This window comes from Falco biarmicus, chromosome 9 (genome assembly GCF_023638135.1).
Source record: "Falco biarmicus isolate bFalBia1 chromosome 9, bFalBia1.pri, whole genome shotgun sequence".
NCBI classification, from domain to species: Eukaryota; Metazoa; Chordata; class Aves; order Falconiformes; family Falconidae; genus Falco; species Falco biarmicus.
This window is the reverse complement of record NC_079296.1, coordinates 9,597,131-9,615,292: the sequence shown is the minus strand read 5'-3', so window position 1 is coordinate 9,615,292 and position 18,162 is coordinate 9,597,131. Positions and strand designations below refer to the sequence as shown.

At 49.0% G+C, this 18,162-nt stretch overlaps 1 protein-coding gene across 5 annotated transcripts in view; it reads right to left on the bottom strand.

Annotated features, from left to right (window-relative positions):
- The window catches only part of NSMF (NMDA receptor synaptonuclear signaling and neuronal migration factor), a 52,839-nt gene that overhangs the window by 11,069 nt on the left and 23,608 nt on the right, over positions 1 to 18,162 (bottom strand). For 2 of the 5 annotated variants that reach the window (XM_056351374.1, XM_056351377.1), the window contains exons 4-11: positions 16,112 to 16,187; positions 9,216 to 9,268; positions 7,101 to 7,190; positions 5,319 to 5,440; positions 3,577 to 3,660; positions 2,464 to 2,497; positions 1,832 to 1,902; positions 601 to 680 (exon numbers count right to left, since the gene is read on the bottom strand). In XM_056351374.1, the coding sequence (XP_056207349.1) occupies positions 601 to 680; positions 1,832 to 1,902; positions 2,464 to 2,497; positions 3,577 to 3,660; positions 5,319 to 5,440; positions 7,101 to 7,190; positions 9,216 to 9,268; positions 16,112 to 16,187 (610 nt within the window). Of the gene's footprint in view, positions 1 to 600; positions 681 to 1,831; positions 1,903 to 2,463; positions 2,498 to 3,576; positions 3,661 to 5,318; positions 5,441 to 7,100; positions 7,191 to 9,215; positions 9,269 to 13,332; positions 13,402 to 13,972; positions 13,979 to 16,111; positions 16,188 to 18,162 lie in introns of all 5 variants that reach the window. The other 3 variants (XM_056351378.1, XM_056351379.1, XM_056351375.1) reach the window with 3 other exon arrangements.

The window sequence follows — 18,162 nt, the reverse complement described above, 5'->3', positions numbered from 1 at the left end:
AACTCTCTGCAAGGAGAAGCAAAATTGCCTCAGCATCCCTGGCTGACAGGCTGGCATGTTAGGAAAAATCTTCCTCAGTACCATGCTGGACTTCGAGCAGGCTTTGCAGAGACAAATGCCATTTCCCCCTGCAATTAGGAGGGCAGCTACCAGAGACAGCTGGGGGGGAACGGTTTGGCTTTCTGCCACTAGTCGCCTGCATAGAAATGCCATCTCAGCCACTTCTGAGCAACAGAGGCATGAGGTACATGTTCTGGTTTCTGGTCAGCGGAGCCTTTGTTAGGAGAGGAAATAACCTTTTTTACCCTTTCTTGATAGTCTCTAGTCCAGAGAGACAGTGAACAGCAGATAAAAGCATAAATCTTCTAGTGACCTGTCCCAGGGCTGCACCACCCCGGGGATGAGCTTGGCTCTACCATCTTTGCAGCTCCCCCTTGAAGGAGCTGTAAGCTGCTGCTAGGTCCCCCCTCAGCCTCTTCTTCCCCTGACCAAGCCACCCCAGCTCCCTTCACCTCTCCTGTTAAGCCACCTACTACAAACACGAAGCAAACCGAGCAGAAAAAGTGCTATTCAAGTCCAGAACATATCACAGCCACTCACAGGATCATATCTTCCTCCTTCTCCACTTTGGCGAAAGTGGCAACTTTGTTCTTTAACAAGTATAAGTGACCAGGACCTCCCTGCAAGAGAGCGGGGGAGAGAGAGAGAGAGAGATGAAACCACTTTGCACAGAAACAAGCCCTGGGTATGTTTCTTGTCCTGCACAGCCATCCCCAGAAGTGCCACAAGGGAGCAGAGCAGATACACCAGGCTGGCACGGCTGCTACAACCTCCACCGCACACACCGCAGGCACCTGCTGCTCAGGAAATATTCACATATAGCAAGTGTGTTGGGGGTTGGATTCTCCATTTTTTACAGTTATATGCCCACCTCGCTCCAGAAAGGCAAAAAAATAGATAAAAACCTTCATTATGGGTGGCCGAAGAGTAATAGGGAAGACAAGAAAGTCCCTTTAATTTGGGGATGCTAGGGGACTTGCTGCGGTAGGCAGATGAGAAGCTGAGCGAAGCAGGGATAAGCAGGCAAGACATCGCTGTAGAAGAACTGGACTTTGGCAGCAGTAGGTGTAAAAAGACTGAGAACAACGTCAGGAAAATTAAGAGTCGCAACCTCCAGGTCAGTGTGCCGCAAAACCCTGCTGTTTCACAGCATTAGGCACATGGGAGGGAGTTCAAGTCTGATTACCTTCCTAACTTCCCATTTCATGGTTCCTTGCACAGCTGCTGGGGAAGTCCAAAGCTGACCACCCTGAGGAAAAAGAGACTTGGGAAGGAAATCCCTGACCAGCCCCAGACCAGCAGTGCCTGAATCCGTCCCACCCACAGCTCGGCAAGCCTGTACCCTGACCCCTCTCCCGCGTACGCTGGCCTCTGGGCTGTGCTGCCTGCCGGTCTGACCCACAACACGCACCACTGTCATTGCTATACTAAGGCTGTATGAAAACTGTTACCACCACATCACAAATGCTTGTTCCTCTTTCTGGAATCCTCCTTTTGAGGTCTGCGCTAATGCTAGTTTGCCTGGGTTTCCTTGAAAGCAGCTGAGAAGCAGCCCAGCTCTGGACTTGGCCCACTAAATCAGGTTTTATTTCCTGCTGTCGCAGCAGCTTGAGACTGCTCGCTGTCTGGGGAAATGAGAAGTGAAAGCTGTACACATGCAGTTACTTTAACAGAACCTGACTTTGGAATATTGGTTCCTCTATGTAATTTTCCCTGGAGAAAAAGACAAATTTGCAACAAACCATCCAAGCACTTAACAACTGTCATGTACCTGGCAGAATATCAGCATCTTCCAGATTTTGCAACCTTTCCGATAAATGTTAAGCTTCTTCTCTATTTCCTCTGCAAAAAACAAGTTGGAAAAGATGATCCATGGAGGAAGTTAAATGTTAATCTTATTTCTTCTCCCTGTAGTCCTGAAGGCAGGAGGCTGAGCTGCGAGAGGTGCTCAGCACCTACATGCCCACTGATGTCAAAGAAAACCCTTTGCTTTCTGGCTGTGGAAAGCAGGGAACCCCAGCATTTCACAGGGCAGAGAAGGTACGGTGCAGCGCCAGACACTGCTCAACACTGACCATGGCACTGCAGCAGACCCAGCTGTCCTGACCCTCCTTAATGCTCCTGCTCACCTACCAGAGTACAGTCAACAGGTACCTTTGCTGCCCTGTGCCTCGGCTTTCCTTTCATAAACCAGAAGCTTGACATAGAAAAGGGCCACAGAGGTGAAGTTTTATTTTTGCAGCACATCCAACAGCTGCTGACTGACTGTCAGGTATCACTGGCGTGACGAAAACACTTTCATGAGTGGCAGCTGAGGCACAGGGCAATGGAGTGACTTTAACATATCGATCAGTTACATTTGCAATGGGCAGGAGTTAAGAAAAGGAGGTAACACTCACGTACCTAGGATGTCATCAAAGGTGGCATGTTCATGGTCCTGTAAACCAAGAGAGAAGACACATCAAGGTTCACTGTCACTACACCAGCTCCCATGACATTATTATAGTGATTAATATCGCACACAATCCCATTCCCAGGCAAACGGATGCTCTAAGAGCATGATTATACTGACGGCTTCTAGTCACATCACAGTAATTACCACCCTAAACCGCATGTCAGCAAAGAAGCTGAAGACTGAATGGTCCAAGAAGACCAAGTCCATCCAAAGGCTTGAGGAGGAATCCTGCAGACAAATCCAAAGCACACACCACCCGTACAGTCAGCGTCAGCAGCGTGTATTTGCCTCTTGGCCCATGTTGTGTAGCCAGCCTCCGGCTCTACACGTGTTCAAGCTGGCAAACAGCCACGCTCCCAGCACACCTGCCTCTGGCATCGCAGGGTCCTCAGGACAACCAGACAACTCTCGGAGAGGCGGCAAAGCTAAAGCCTCCCACAGCACTGCCTGCTGCATGCAGAGACTGAGTTTTCTGGGCTGTCAGTCCCACTCTTCTTTTTCAAATTACAGGACTATAAAGCGATTAGGAAAAAAAGACCCATGACTCCTTGCTGGTGTTTCAAACACCTGCTCAGGCAGGACTTGGAGTGAAAAATTAAGGTTAAATTAATGACTTACAGGGACACACCACTGCACACAGGGTGATGGGGTTCATGGTTCACTGCAGAGCCCTGAGGTCCTGCTCATCCTGTCCAAGGCTGAGCACAAGGAGGAGCCCTAAGCTTGGCAGCACACAGCTCTGCTTGGGGGCTCAGGCCTGTCCTGCCTCCCCTTGTTAACCTCCCCATGCTGCCTGGCTGTGCCTGCATAGTCTGGCAGCCCACACGTGCAGTTTTTACTCCACCTTACTCTTCCACCTTGACCCGAGCTCCCCCAAAGCAATCCCAGCCCCCAAATCTGGGTTTAGCACACCCCTAGCCCTTTCCTGACAGCCTTTCCGAATCACATCAGTGTTTTGGAATCACTGTAACAGGAACTAGGGATAGGGACTAAAAAAGAAAAAGTTCTCCATATGAAGCCTGTTCCCACACATTCAGACATGGCAGACGCGACATACTTACATAGAGAATGGGGATGATAGAGGGATCGTCCCTGCGGATAATTGTTGGGACATACTCTGCTTTGGGCACCTTGGAAGAAATGAGCTGGAAGGAGAAACAAGAAGTGCAACAGCATGAGGAGGAGCCAGTAAGAGTCTGGACAGAAGCACAAAGGCCGTGATAACAGCGCCCTGTTCAGTTCCTCTGAGGTGTTACTAACTAGCAGCTAACTCAGCCTACCTGCATCCCTGGGGAAGGTCCTCCAAGCCTTTGCTCCACTGCAGAGCACCCCCAGGCCTGCCAAGTACACCACGTGTCACAGTCTCCTCGACCCCCAACAAACGAGCACACAGCTCTGCCTAAAAGGCAGGACCGAGCCCAAGATAAGAGTTTTCAAAGGGGAGACCAGTGCGCACAGAGGATGAAAAAGCTCATGCGTCACCACGAATGGCTGTACCCAGTAAAGGCGATTCCTGTACAGCCTTCCTCTGTGCCAGGGTCTGTGCTCCTGCCTGCAGAGGATTGTTAAAACTGGCACGCGTAGCTGGCTGGTGGTGGGACTGTACACCCGAAGAGGAACCAGCCGAGGGATGAAATGGTGTCAGGCACAGGTAGACACAGCCACAGGATGTCAGGCAGATGCAGGCTGCCTGGCAACACTGGCTGAAGCTTCAGCTGGTTCCATCAGCAGGAGAGCCTCAGAGGATGGACCTGCCACCAGCACAAGCCAAAGGGCTATGGGAACACGGGCAACTCGGCTGTGCTGTGATTTCAGGCGCCTCTGCGCATTGCTGCGAGAAGGGAGCAGGCAGTAGTGCTGGTGGGCTCCTAAGTGCAGCCTGGGCTTCAGCTGGGGCTGGCTTCAAAGCCCCCCCTCCTGGCAGGCAGCACATCACTGCTTTGGCCACGAGGGAGTTAACGTAAAGTTTCTGAAGAGGCACAGTATACAGAGTCTATGGACGGACACTCATCCCATACACCACCCGGGGAGACACACTAGAGGTGTCAAGGGCTGAACAAACCCAAGCGCTGGGTTCCTAGCGTTTGGGTCTCACCTGGTCACTTTGCCCTGAGGGTGCTTTAGGGCTGAGTCTGTACAGAGAGCCTGGGAACAGATCTAGCAGCAGACCGTCCCCATGTCCTTCACTCTTCCCAAGTCTTAGCAGGACCCATTCCAACACGGTACTGCTGTGCTGGACTGGGAATGCTGCCCTGAGAACAAGCTGGAAGCTTGAGACCCTGTTTTGCCCGAGTACTTGTGCATGTGGCCAGAGAAGGGATGTGTCAGACCCTGGTCCTGTCTGCCAAACCCCACAGGGCACAGCAGCAGGGAGCACGGGGGGAAGTCTAGTATCAAGGAATGATAAAGGAGCTGAAAGCATCTCAAGGGATGACATATGGCTCCAAAGCGAATCAGGCAAGTAAAAACACGAGCGAGGGACTGCTGGGACTGGGGTGTCTATTGTCAGAGTTATCATGACTCGGGCTAACTCAATTCCGTGCTGGTGACAGTCCTGCTCTGATTTGGGGTTGGACTACAGGTTTCTTCCGCGTCTAGTTTTCTTTCAGCACACTATCCCCAGTAATAACAGATGCTGAATACCATGTCATGTCTTGGCTGATCCCTGAGTGACTCTCACTCACACCAGAAGAGCTGCCCATACTGAAGACCTGCCTCTGCCCATGACAATCCTAAACTCAGCACCTCTGAAAGGACAGACAGAGCCTGAGGAGATACAGGTAGCTGAGCTGGAAATCCTCACCATTATTTTTGGTGGAATAAAGTCTTCTCCATCACACGCCATGGCTTCAAGTTCCTTTTCTGCTTCCCAGTTCAAGTCAAAGTCACCATCCAAAGTGCCGCAGGAATCCTGAAGGTCATGGCCTGCCAGAACACAGCCTGCGTTACTAGGGTAGAACAGCTTGCCTTCCCCACTCGATCCTGCCTGGCAGCTAGCTCGCAAGAGGTACCACAAGCCATGAGACTTGTGCCCTCCTTTCTTCCACAGAGTGACAGACACCACTCTTTGGGGCTGGCGTCTCTGAACAGGCAAACATTTAACGAATGAAGAGTGCACACGCAGAGCCTGGTAACACGTATCACATGACTTTTCATCACTCTCACAGTCACCAGGTTACCCTTTCAAATGCTAATTCACAACAGTCACCCTGTCATTTCAGAAACGAGAAGAGACAGAACACGGACAGATGCTCTACACTTTAACATTGCCAAGCTGATGAGCAAAAAGTCCAAAGACTTCAAAGCTGGTCTCCTTGTAATAATTACTGCTCTATGTCTTCTGAACGATTATAAAGAAACTCTGCTGTGTTGGTCAAACTGATCCTGGCAGAGACATCCCAGACCGTGAGGACAGCCGTAGCAAACACACCAGGACTGCAACGGTATACTTGAATTTGCTCTCCAAATTGACCTTACCTGTTGGCCTTCAATGCCTCCTGGGGAAAAAAAAACAACATCTGGAAGGAATATAATTGACCGTTAAAGGTTAAAATTAGATATGGTTCCCTGAAGCCAGGGACTAAGGAAAGAGAACTGAGATGCCGCTATTTGTGCCTTTTGGGATGTCCAAGTGTCACCGGGCAGTGCCTGAAGCCTGTCTGAGCCACGTCTTTTCCATTCGCCTCCGAGTTAGCTGAGGGAGCGGGGAGGAATCAGACTGCAAAGGAACCATCAGGTCACGTTTTGAACTGGTCTTGCATACATCTCCCCGTACAACCTGGTACAGAGTTTTCTACAGGTAGAAGGCCTGGATCTCATGCTTACCTGGTAGGTCAGTTCATTTCATTAGTGAAATTCATTCACAATACAACCCATTTCAACATAGGCAAACTCATATCCACCAAGTCCCTTGCCTACAGAGTTTCAATAAAACCTGGGTAAAACAGCCATTCCCTTTATAAAAAGACAGTGAGAAGATGCTGGCATTTCCTTCCGTAAATTAACACAACAGCATCTCAGTCCCCACAAGCAGAACACTGCAGAATTACTGGGGATTCCCAGAGGAATTCCTGGCAGCCCAAAGGAAGATCAGATTGCCCTAAGCTATCATCTGTGCAACCAGAAGGAAATCAAAGCTACATCTCATGGAGCACCACAGCTGTGCTCTTGAGCTATTCTAGCCTAGGAAAGAGCTCAGAAGGGGCTCTTGCATGGGAAGCCAGGCAGGTTAGCCCCACCATGGTGAATGCAGCCTTGGACTGGTGTGCTTCCAGGTAGCTGTTTTGGTCCCAAGCAAATTAGGAATGATGGGACCGGAGGGCTGTAAGAGAGCTGTACCACTGGGTATCCTTTGGCAACTGCACAATAGCATGAGGTTAGATGCGCTGTGCTCTACAAATAAATGCAGGTACACACAGATGAACAGGTGCATATACCTGGAGTGTTTTTTGCTCAGAGCTCATGAAACTAAAAGGATCACAGATGGGACAAAAGGGCACAGAGGAGTTACTCCAGTGGGACTTCAGTCAACACCTCAGCTGGAGGGTTTGGCCACAGGAGGAAGCTCAAAGGACTCAGAACTCACTTTCTCGAGAGTCATGGAAGGAATCAGCTTTGATGGGAGTCGGGTCACTCCAGGACCTGCTGAAGCTCCTCTCACGCCGTTCGGCAAATGCTAGGATAAAACCAAAGCACGACATTAACAGACTCCAAAGCCACCTCTGTTGCTGCCAGCAAAACAAAACATCCAGTAGATTTCCACCAAAGCCACACATCACAGACTCCCTCGTGCTTTTCTTCCGCTTGCCAAACGCGAGTCCTTTCCACACAGCAAAGGTCTGTCTTCTAGACAGCAGAAGACAAAGTGCCCACTTTCTGAGCAGGACCATTATGGGATATGTAACACAGAAAAAGGAGGACACTTGATGGTCTCTCCTCAAACGCACGCAGCCCAAACCTCAATTTAATCAAGGTTATGCCAGTGTCCCAGTGTAAATGCTCTGACTCAAAGGCCTCACAGGAAGATGTACTCAACAGCTAACGACACATACACAACCAGATGAAGGCAGTCGTTCTCCAGTCAGTTCTCCCTTCATGTTCTAATGACATCCCAACCAGAGCTGGACCAAACAGAGCGGGGGACTCTGGAAAGCTCACGCTCTATACATTGTCTTGCGAAAAAGGAGATCCTTCAGTTTTTGCTCGCCTGCACTCTTGTGAGCACTCCTCCTCCGGCTTTCTTTTCTTTTCCCCCATGGGCATTATATTGTTTGTACCTGCATTTCCTGAGCGGAATCCAAGGAGCTTGGCACAGCTGGCTGCACTGCAGGCAAATTCCTAGGAACTGCCAATGACAACGTCTGACTTGGCAAGCCCATGTGAAAGCCACTATGCCTAGATTAACAGCCACTTATAGCCACTAACACCTATTTCTGGTAGCAGACAGCAAGTTTGTGGCAGTGTATCTAGTAACATCATCTCATGGCAGCAGCACAGGAATTCACTTTAGATCTGCATTACAAGAGCTGAGAAGCAACCTGTCCTCTGCTGCAGTGTGTCCAAGTGGGGCTGTCCAGGGAGACAAATCACATAGTAAGTTCTTCAGGTGATCTCCATCCTCAGCTTTTGTTTAAAACCAGGCCTTTAGCTATTGTGCACATGAAGAAAACTTTGAAAACATGACCCGAGAGTTACCAAGGCAGAGAGACATGCCTGAACTTCCAGACAGCTCTAGCAGGAGGTAAGCCCTGTTCATTTCAGGCAGTGTTAACTCAGATGCCAATAAAGACACTTTAAAGGGTAGTGCTCTTTGCTGTTCACTTCCCACAGCATATGAGAAAGGAAAAACTGCAAATTCAACACAGCAATGCTTTGCTGTGTGCAGCCTGTACATGATGCCTGGCCAGGGGCTGGGAAGAACAAGCTGTTTCCTCTTCTGGAACAATCCTCAGCTCTCGGGAGCCAGTTAGACCAATCTCAGCCATTTCAGAGCGATAAGGGAGCTGCCCCAACCAAGTTACGGAGGAGTGTTGCCTTCCTCAGGGAAAAAGAACCACCATTTCCTAGGCCTAAGAAGTGATTTCTTCCCTAGTGAGGCATAACACTCCCTTATTTCCCCCTTGCTTCAATCTCTTCCCTGTTCCTCTTCTTTCTCCCTTCCACTGTCCTCTCAGCTCCCACCAGGCAACTTTCCCCCAGGTCTTGCTGCAGATGGCAGTTGTCAGGGAAGGAGAAGAGAAAGCCACCAGTCTGCGTGGCACATAAAGCACCAACTGTCCCCAGGGAGCCACAGCTGGTCCGCAGCTTCAGTAGGAGTCCAGGCAGTCCCTCGCCAGCTCCACTGCTGAACCCAGCTCTGGTTCTCCTCGCAAGCGTCTACGCCGGTGATCACTGAGAACCAGGTGCACGTGGGACAAGGACGTTGCAGCTCTCCTTCCACTGAGGCCACAGAGATCTCCCATGGCCAAGGCAGAGGGTCCTTGGAAACAGCCTACAGGCTGCTCGCAGACATCCATGCGTCCTGGAGACTTGCAATAACCTGGCCTTCTTTTTTGTAGGGTAAAATGGCACCGGTCAAATCCTTCCTCCAGCCCAATGCTAGGTGCTTTATACCCGCGTCTGCACATAACGCAGGGTTCCCAGTGTCCCACCAGCACAAACCCCAACTCCTCACAGCCACATCTTACAGGTGCTCACTTACTTTGTGCTTTAACCCTTCGGCTCCCCACCATGCGGAGGTGCTTCCGAAAATTCCTAAAAGAAAGGCCAAACACAACCTCTGAGAAAAGTAATACAAAGCAATACCCGGGTCCAGCAGAACTGGAAAAAACTCTGGGAGAATAAAAAGTCAAATTGGGAAGACAGCATATTTCTTTCTGGGCACTCAAAAGCTGCAGACCAGGTTCCCAGCCTGCACCTACTTAGTGCTGGGGATGGTGATGTTTGTCAAGAGCATGAGTGTTTCTGGTGGTCCGGCAAGTGAGGTTCTGCACGGCAGTCCCGTTCTCACGGCCTGTGTTCACTTTCTTATGACTGAGGCACACCTGTGCTGTAACTGTGCTGAAGACACAGCCGCTGCCCACGCTTGGCAATGCTCCCTCTTCTCCTGGGAAAGAGCAGTAACTGCTCCCCTCTCTCCTTTCTTCCACACACGCTTCAGAAGGAAAGCGGAGCGCCCAGGCTCTGCGCTGCTAGGCAGCATGCAGGCACCATGGTCATGGCTGTGCTCACTCCCAAACCCATTCACACCAGCTGCTCTAAAATCCCACCCGTACTGTTAGCAACCATGCAGCCCATACTGCTCTCCGGGGCAAAGAGCTGGGAAAGCCTGAAGCAGCTTCTTCCTCCCAAACAGCACCATTCACCAAGGCTGACTACCTCATGGGCTTGCTCTCTGCCTGCCTAACCACGAGCTTCCCTGCCCAGGGCTCCCAGGCAGAGTTCAGCGGGGCTGCAGAGTACACAGCTCCAGGGGAAAGCCCACCAGAGGAGAAGCCCTGGGGAGCAGATATACCCCGTAGTCAAGTCTGTGTAGGACAGACCATCCCAGCCGCTCCTGAGAGACCATGGCAGAGGGACTCCGTGTCCAGCCCCTCCGAGTTGCAAGGGACCTGCTTCTCATTACTCACCTAGACAGGAACCAAACAGGACAGGAACCAAACAGGACACCCGAAGAGACACAAGGAAGAAGCAACACATGGACTATCAAGAAAAGTGTAACCCCTCTGTGAACGCTACTTAGTCAGGTTGATTTCACCCTGCAGTGCAGCCCCCATGGCCCCAGGGGTGGCAGTGAACCTGTGTATTAGCAGCCTGCATGGAGTCGAGGAGCCTTCCTCGATTTCCTTCTGCCCCACCGACATACCCCACAGATATCAAGCAACAGAGACTACTGCTGGTGAAACAGGTAAAATGACAAGTCCTCTGGCTCACACACAAGTTAGTGGGATGAGTAAGGCCATGTTACAACCATGCAGATGCTTTAGCAAACTAATTGGACTAGAAGACACTCCCAGCACCGACATGAAGTTGTTCAGAGAAAGTCAGATACGCTTACTGCTATCCAGAGAGGTCAACACAAACACAGCCCTCGTGGGAGAGCACTTAAGCCACACCACCTTCTGCACGGTCCCCTACTTTGGCTTTGGATCCCACGTTGTCATCAGGATCCAAATACAGCAGCTCAAGAAGGAAAACTAGCAGCTGGGTAATGAAGCTGGAAGCAACATTATTCCATGACAAATTTCCATCTGCACTTGGGCTATTAATGTCGTTTCCCAAAGATTTATTTTAGCTCTGCTTAGGTACGTGAAGATTCACTGCTGTGGATCAGACAACTGTGCCCTTTAGACAAGTAACTAAAACAATTTCCTTCACTAACACAAGTGGGACTGGCTCTCTGTACAAAGCCTTCTGGAGTGCATGACGACTAGGAATGTGGGCTGTCTTACTGCACATTACTAAATAAATACAGTATTTTAGAGGGAAACAGGGTCATTCTTTACACAGAAAGGTCTTTGACGTATGTTGTAAATCATCAGAATGAAAATCTTTATGGTCAATTGTGAGACCAAGATCATACCAGACTGAACAACAATGTTAATTGCCAAGGCCACTGTTACATCCTTTGGGCTTTTGGCATTTTGGAGTACGATCTGTTTTTCTGTTAAATGCTCAGTTGTCCTCTCCACAGAGGAGCTTCTTCAGACCCTGGGGGGAAGGGGGAGTAAAGCAGTCTTCGCCATGGAGGAGTGATGCTCCCAGCTGCCTAGACAGCTTGGTCTCTCCCATGAGGGCAGCTGTCTAGATACATCTCCTAAATACTGTGGAGAGCAGCTCCAGGGAGAATCCAGCTGCTCAAGGTTAACCATCACACTAAATGCTCAGAGAATGGGACAAAAGCCTTTTTCTTCTCGTTTCTTTAAAGAAAAAAAAAAAAGGGCACTTTGGAAAGGAAGTGCAAACCTGGGACTGCCTCCTAATGTGGGCATCCTGGCAACTGCACCCAGAAAACCCGGTGTTACTTGATAATTATCAAGATCTCTTCACCCATCAAAATACAGCAACAACCCCTCAAGTTACAATGATAACATCTCCTCACGACTCCCTTTCCTGAAGAGTCCATCTCCTGACAGGCTCCAGCTTGCCATATGGTCTGCGTGACCCTATGCCACCTCCACAGTATCCATCCTGGCCAAAGGGTCTCCAAGACACGGCAGCCCCACCGCACACACTCTGCAGCTCTGCCTGCAGCGGATCATTCACGCTCTGCAGCGAAGCCTTTTCATTACCCAAACAGAGGTCAGCGACAGAATTACTGACATACATCCAAGCTCTGCAAAACTCCCGACAGCACCTCTCACGCTCTTCTCCCCAGCTCCTCCTTGCAGCCGCCACAAGGTTCAGCAAACCACTGGACATCACTCACCCTCGAGGCAACACCACTGTGTGCCATGCCGCACAAACTAGCCTCCTTGCGCACCAGACACACAGGGCCAAGCACCGAAGAGCTGTGCGATAACAACTGAACTTCCAAAACACCAGAGGCCATGAAGGGCTGCACCACAAGCATTCGAAACTGCAGTGGGGCTGGGGTCCTCCTCGCTCCCTGGAGAACAGATCTGAACACTAACTGCCAGCATCCTTACGGTTGGCCAGAATCTGCTTGCATGGCACAGCCAAAACCCCATCGCTGCTATCCCATCTCCTTTTTTATGACAAGATAAATGCAGATGGGGTCCCCCTGTACAATCCTGCCTAGACCTGCAGTGTTCACAGGAGGTGAAGGGACGTGCTGGCCCCTCAAAACAAGGATGACATGACTCCGTCCTGACTACACAGCATCACCGAGGTATACAAGCCCCACTCCTGTACTTGCAAGCCACACAAACAAGCCATTTTCTAACAAAGACTCACCTCTGTCTAACAAATTCTGAGAAATCTCTTTCTTTTTAAAGATACACTGTCCATTTATTTACAACATCTTTAATTTTGATTTTCATTTCTCTTCATTATTGATGAAAAAACCCACCACCCTTAAGTTGCTAAAAACAGTGTCTTCCCAGCGATTTCCCAGTTAAGAAAACCTGATGTTTTTCTCCTACTTTGTTTTGAACAGTGCTGAAGTGATTGTGGCAAGTTTTTAACCAATGGCACAAATGCTGTGTTACCCTTCTTAGCAGGCTGCCAAAATACAGGAGCTTTGGCACATTTAAAAAAATGGAACAGTTCTGATGACCATAGTGGCTAAGTGATGTGCCCTGTGAAGCCAGCAGAGGGAAAACAGGGCTCTTCTGTAATACCCAGACAATGATCAGTCCCCTTTTTCTTTCCTTTCTTTTTCTTTCATTCCTGTTCTTTAAAAAAAGATTTAAAAAATAAACTCCTGGACACCAGAGATAATAACTTTGTCTAGGTCTCACATTTTTGAGGTGCATTTGTAGATGCAGCAACAGCACATAAAAGTATTCAGCTAAACTCAAATTCCAAGTACTTGGGATAGGGCTGGGGAAACTATGCCTTTAAGTGTTTATATATATATAAAATATTTCTCTGCCTGAAACACAGATCTTGCCTATTATATTTGGAAGCTTGAAAGAAACTTGACAGTGTTCCTTTAAGAAGATGGAGATCAGCTATCTTGAGTACTGCAGCATCATTCACCTCCACATTTCCAACACAGCCACTGCTAGTGTCCCTACAAAGAGCAACACAGACAGGGACAACCACGTTCAATGTCATCAAGCGTCACTAATGACACCCGAAGGGCCCATGCAACACCAGGCAAGGTTACAGCTATGGGAGAAAACGGGCCCTACCTCTGTATAACAGCTGCAGAATCATTCTCTCGTTTCCGTCTCTTCCTCTCTGCGTAGCCCCTGAACGCCCTGGGAAACCATTTTAAGCCATTAACCGACTACACAGCTTTGAACTGGAGAGGACACGAAACACAGACAGGGAAGCTCTCACCAGACAACAGAGAGAGGTTAGGCTGACCGAGGAAGGCAGCCAGCCCTCGCAGGACTGCGTGCACACCAGCGGCCAGGCAAAAGACTCCCCACAGCAAAGGTCCTCACTCCCTAGGGTAGGTGGCTGAACAAGCAGTTGTTCCTAAAACAAATACAAGACTGGCCAGAGCCTGGCCCAAAAATAGGGGCGAGCAGCCGTCATCCCTGCTACGGAGGAATGGACCTAGGAGACTGCACACACAAAACCTCTGTACAGCAGGACCAAGAGGCACAAAAGCATGCTAGCAACTGTAGCCTCTGTTTTGAAGATGAGGATGGTTGTGCTGTGATCTGTGTAGGCCTACCAGGTGTAGCCATCTAACCTCTCACCACCTGACAAACAGCCCTAGCGTAGGGAAAGCATGAGTGAATATGATGGACAGGAGAGGAGAGGAGAATTTATTCAGGACACCAACAGACAAGGAAACAAAAAAATGAAGATTATACTTACGAGATGCTAGAGATTCCAGGAGACGCAGGGAAAAATAAAGAGAAGAGGAATTCATTAGTGCTCAGCCCCGGACAGTGTTTTGAGGGAATTCTCACTCCAGAAGAAACATTTCTTGTTAGGTGGAAGGAAACTGCTTTTTAAATTAAACATTTCTCAGTGGTGAGACTCCTACTTGACCAAGACAAATCCTCCCTGGGGCAGTGCTGGCGTGTGGCTTGGATGCAAATTAAAGTCCACGTAGACCCAGATAACATGCAGATGTACAACTGACAGCTGAGCATGGCCCATCAGGCTACAACCGGAGCTCAGCATCACAGTGACAAAGACTTGTGAAGTCAGCTCGCACTGTCTGGTCTACGAAGGAAGCAAGCACAGCGGGCTGAAAACACTAGAGCAGAGTCCAGGAGGACAGGGGCACCCGGCTGAGCCAACCCAACCAGCTAAGGGAGGGTGCCCTGAACTTCTGGAGATGTTGCTATGCAATTCCTAGAGGCAGCACAGAATCTCCAGAAATATTAACCAAGGAGCTACATTAACCAAGGGAGCTGTGCCCTCCTCCTGAGGGCACAATTCCCCAAACCAACCTCACTTTGGCTTTCAAGCCCTGTAAGCCCTGACACGGGCCACCAACCTGCAACAAACCTTGTGCCCAGCCAAGATGCCTTCAGCTACCAAAGGATGTGCCCAAAGGCAACGTGCTGATTTTGTGCATGGTTTGGCGTGTCAAACCAGAACTGTAAAATACCATTCGCTGTTTCCAGCCAACATTTTTAAACAGCAAAGCAAGTATCTGTCAAACTGCCCACAGGCCCTGTCAGCCTGGTGCCCAGGAGCGCTGCCCCGCCGGGATGCCACCAGATTTAGAATCCCTGGAAAAGACGCAGGGGGACATAGGGGTCAGGTAAGAGAAGCAGCACTAGGACAATACAGGGAGCAGAAGCCCACGGAGGCTCCTCACTCCCACTGTCAGGGTGGGATTAGCACCCCACCACCGTGCATCAGATTCCACAGACCGGCACAGGCAAATGCCTCCCCCACGCTGCTCCCCATGCTGCAGGGTGGCACATCTCCAGCAGAGCTGGAGGGGAAGGGCACGAAGACAAGCATTTTTTCTGGGGGATGCAGATTCTTTCCAATATCTCAGCAGCTAGCCCTGTCCCCAGTGCTCTCCAGCCCTCCCTGCACCAGTCCTTACAGGTCTGATCCAGTCTGGGTTATCCCCAGATCAACAATCAGCCTCTTTTTAAGGATTTGGCAAGGGAAAGGTGTGAGGGAAAGAAGAAATGGCAGAGAAATAGATTACAAAAAGAACACCAGATTAGACAAGGAGAAATAAAGAGAGCACTAGAGGTGAGGGTGACACAGACATTGGAAGAAGGACACAGGAAAAAAGTTGACAAGGCTGGAGAGGGGCCTTAGAAGGCAGAATAGTGTCTCCTTTCCCTCATTGCTTGCCTTGGCTTTCTAGCCAGGTAGGAAATACTTGAAATTAGGAGGGCAGCACTTCTGACAAGCTGGGTACGACTTGGAAATGAGGCTTCCCTTATTCTCTTCAGTCCTTCAAGAACTGCCTCCTCCCAACACACAACAACCAGAGGCACAAAACCTGTGTGGAGTGTGGAGGGAAAGGCTGCTCCTAACTCAGATCTGTTCGCACTTTGCAGAGATTTTATTGACACCTTCTTGAAAAGACCAGGCCAGCACAGAAGCTGTAGGACTAAGTCTCATCATAGAGAGATGCACTCTGGAGTGACAGATGCAGGGCAAACCTGGAATAACGTTCCCTTGGGGCAGTGGCTGCAGCAGAAGCAAGTGGTGGAAGGTCTCAGCTGGTGCTCCTGCAGGACCCTCACTCTGCGGAGGCAGCCAGGGACAGGGCACAGTGCCAGAGAGAAAATAGTGGAAGCAGAGAAGAGCTGGGTAGCCCAAGGAGTTAAAGAAGGTAAAACCAAACAAGTGGGCGTAGTAGGAAAGAGAACCAATAAGCACAAAAGTAAGAGACAAGGTTCTCTCTCTCACCCTCAGACTGTGGTGCCAAACGTACAACTCAGTTGCTCCAGGCTCTCAGATACAGCTTTGAGTGGGTCGTGAACTTTAAGATACACAATAAAAGCTACAGCAGTGGTTTTTACAACTTACGCTTGCATAGTTGTAGTAGCAGTTTGAAAACTGAAGAGGTTCTCTTTTGGGAACCAGGTTCGTATGGGGACATCATCTGGAAGAGAGAGAGCAGAACCTGAGAATCCAGCGGGCAGAGACATCGTTCATACAGCAAGACTTCCCAAGCTTCTCCTACTGCTTCAGCATCCTGTCCTGTACTAAACAGGATAGTCTCATCCTCATATATATGCACACTACCACTGAGTATTTTGTAAATTTGTGCTAAGCCTGTCTATCAGGCTACTAAACGAAGAATGAAAGCTCTATCCTAAGCGTGGAAGATTAGTATAATCCAGGAATTACAGAAGAGACATTTGAACAAGAAAAAAAACCAACAGGGGAACAAACCATTTTTCATTAAAAGCATTCTCCAGGCTCCGCATTTTCCTTAGTACCATTAATTTGAAATATCCCATTCATCCAGTTCTTTCTGATACAGCCTCCCATGGAAAAAAAAAAAGCATTCACCTTCCTCTCTTCAGAACCATAAGCCTGAGATATACTCTCTTTTTCTGCCACTGAAGTTTCAGTAAACCCCTCACACACCTGCTCCTGATGACCTTCATGAGTTTTTCTGGTTTTAGAAGTCACACTGCACATCAGCTATGCGATCTGCAGATAACTCTGTGCTTATCTGGTCACCTGTGTTTAAGTCATTAATAATCTGGCATTGTCAAGAGCTTTTCTTTTTAATTCACTTTCATTGGCCAAAACCCAATCAAACCCTGTATGCCTACTGCAGACATAATTACTACAGACAAGATATCTTACCAAATGTTTTGTACAGATCGTAACATACTACAGCCTGCTGTTCCCTGAAAAGAGGCTGCAATTACAGATGCAAAAAAAGAGCTAAATGCAACTGGGGAGGCCTCCTTTGAAGCAAAGCTTCCAAGAAATCATACAGAAAGCTGTAACAGACACTCCTTCTCAGCTAACAGTTTATGTCAAGCCTTGTATAAAGGCACCCTGAGGAAATATATATATGTGCAATGAAAAATGCATTCCAGTATGCTAAATACTTATTATGAAGTTCCTATGTCTGCTCTCCTCCAAAAAACAGATAGAGAAGAAACGTAAACCAGCTCAGACTGTAAATGAATTACTTGTTGGAAGTCTCGAACCCAAGCAGTGAAGGAGGAGAAGTTGTACAAATTCCTTTTTAGGCAACAATTTTGTACAGACTTCTCTGGGACTACTCATCTCAAAGGACTGACAATCTCTTAATATATTTCACAGCTTTAAGCCACTAGCTTTGATTCAAAGCAGAGCTTATGAACAAGAGCTAATATCCTTATGAGGTTTTGCCTGGACAATTGCTGGAAGCCTCTCCCCTTTTTCTGGTAAGACAGGAGTCAACACGGGAACGACAGCACTCCCCTACCCACAGCAATCAATGGAGAATAAAGGATTTGGGATCCTTCAGAAGTGCCTCTTTACCAGCCAGAGGTAGAACAGCAGCAGAGAAGCACAAAGCTGGGTACTAGGGAACACAGCTGAGCTCCAAAGCTCACCCACCTAATTAAAATGCAGATTATGAGTATGGCTATTTTGCTTCCAGGAGCAGGCAGCACCTTGCGTTTTGGCCAGGCAGAACACCTTGTTCTCCTTTCTTGTTACCATCAATTGTGATGAAGTAGTCACAGAATCGTGGGCCTGGGAAAGCCTGCAGGACCTCCACCACCACATCTGGCATCTCCAGCCACTTGCCAGGCTGCATTCAAATCTCAGCACCTCTGTCCATGAGTGGATGCGTTTGTATCAGATGCTGGGAGCAGCACGGGAGATGACAGCTTGTGCTTCTCTGGAATGGTGTTAGGCATCATAAACCCAGCATAAAAATCCATATTAAATTATGCCAATCTGGCCTAACTGCCACGAGTGTTGGTTTGCAGCAATAACGTATCACGTAAATCCAACCAGAGAAAGCAGTGCTGTAAAGTGAACCTCTGGGGAAATTAGTCTCTCTCCCTTGCCTCCATCCATCTCCACTAGCCAGGCATGAAGGACATACCAAGAAATACTTCTTG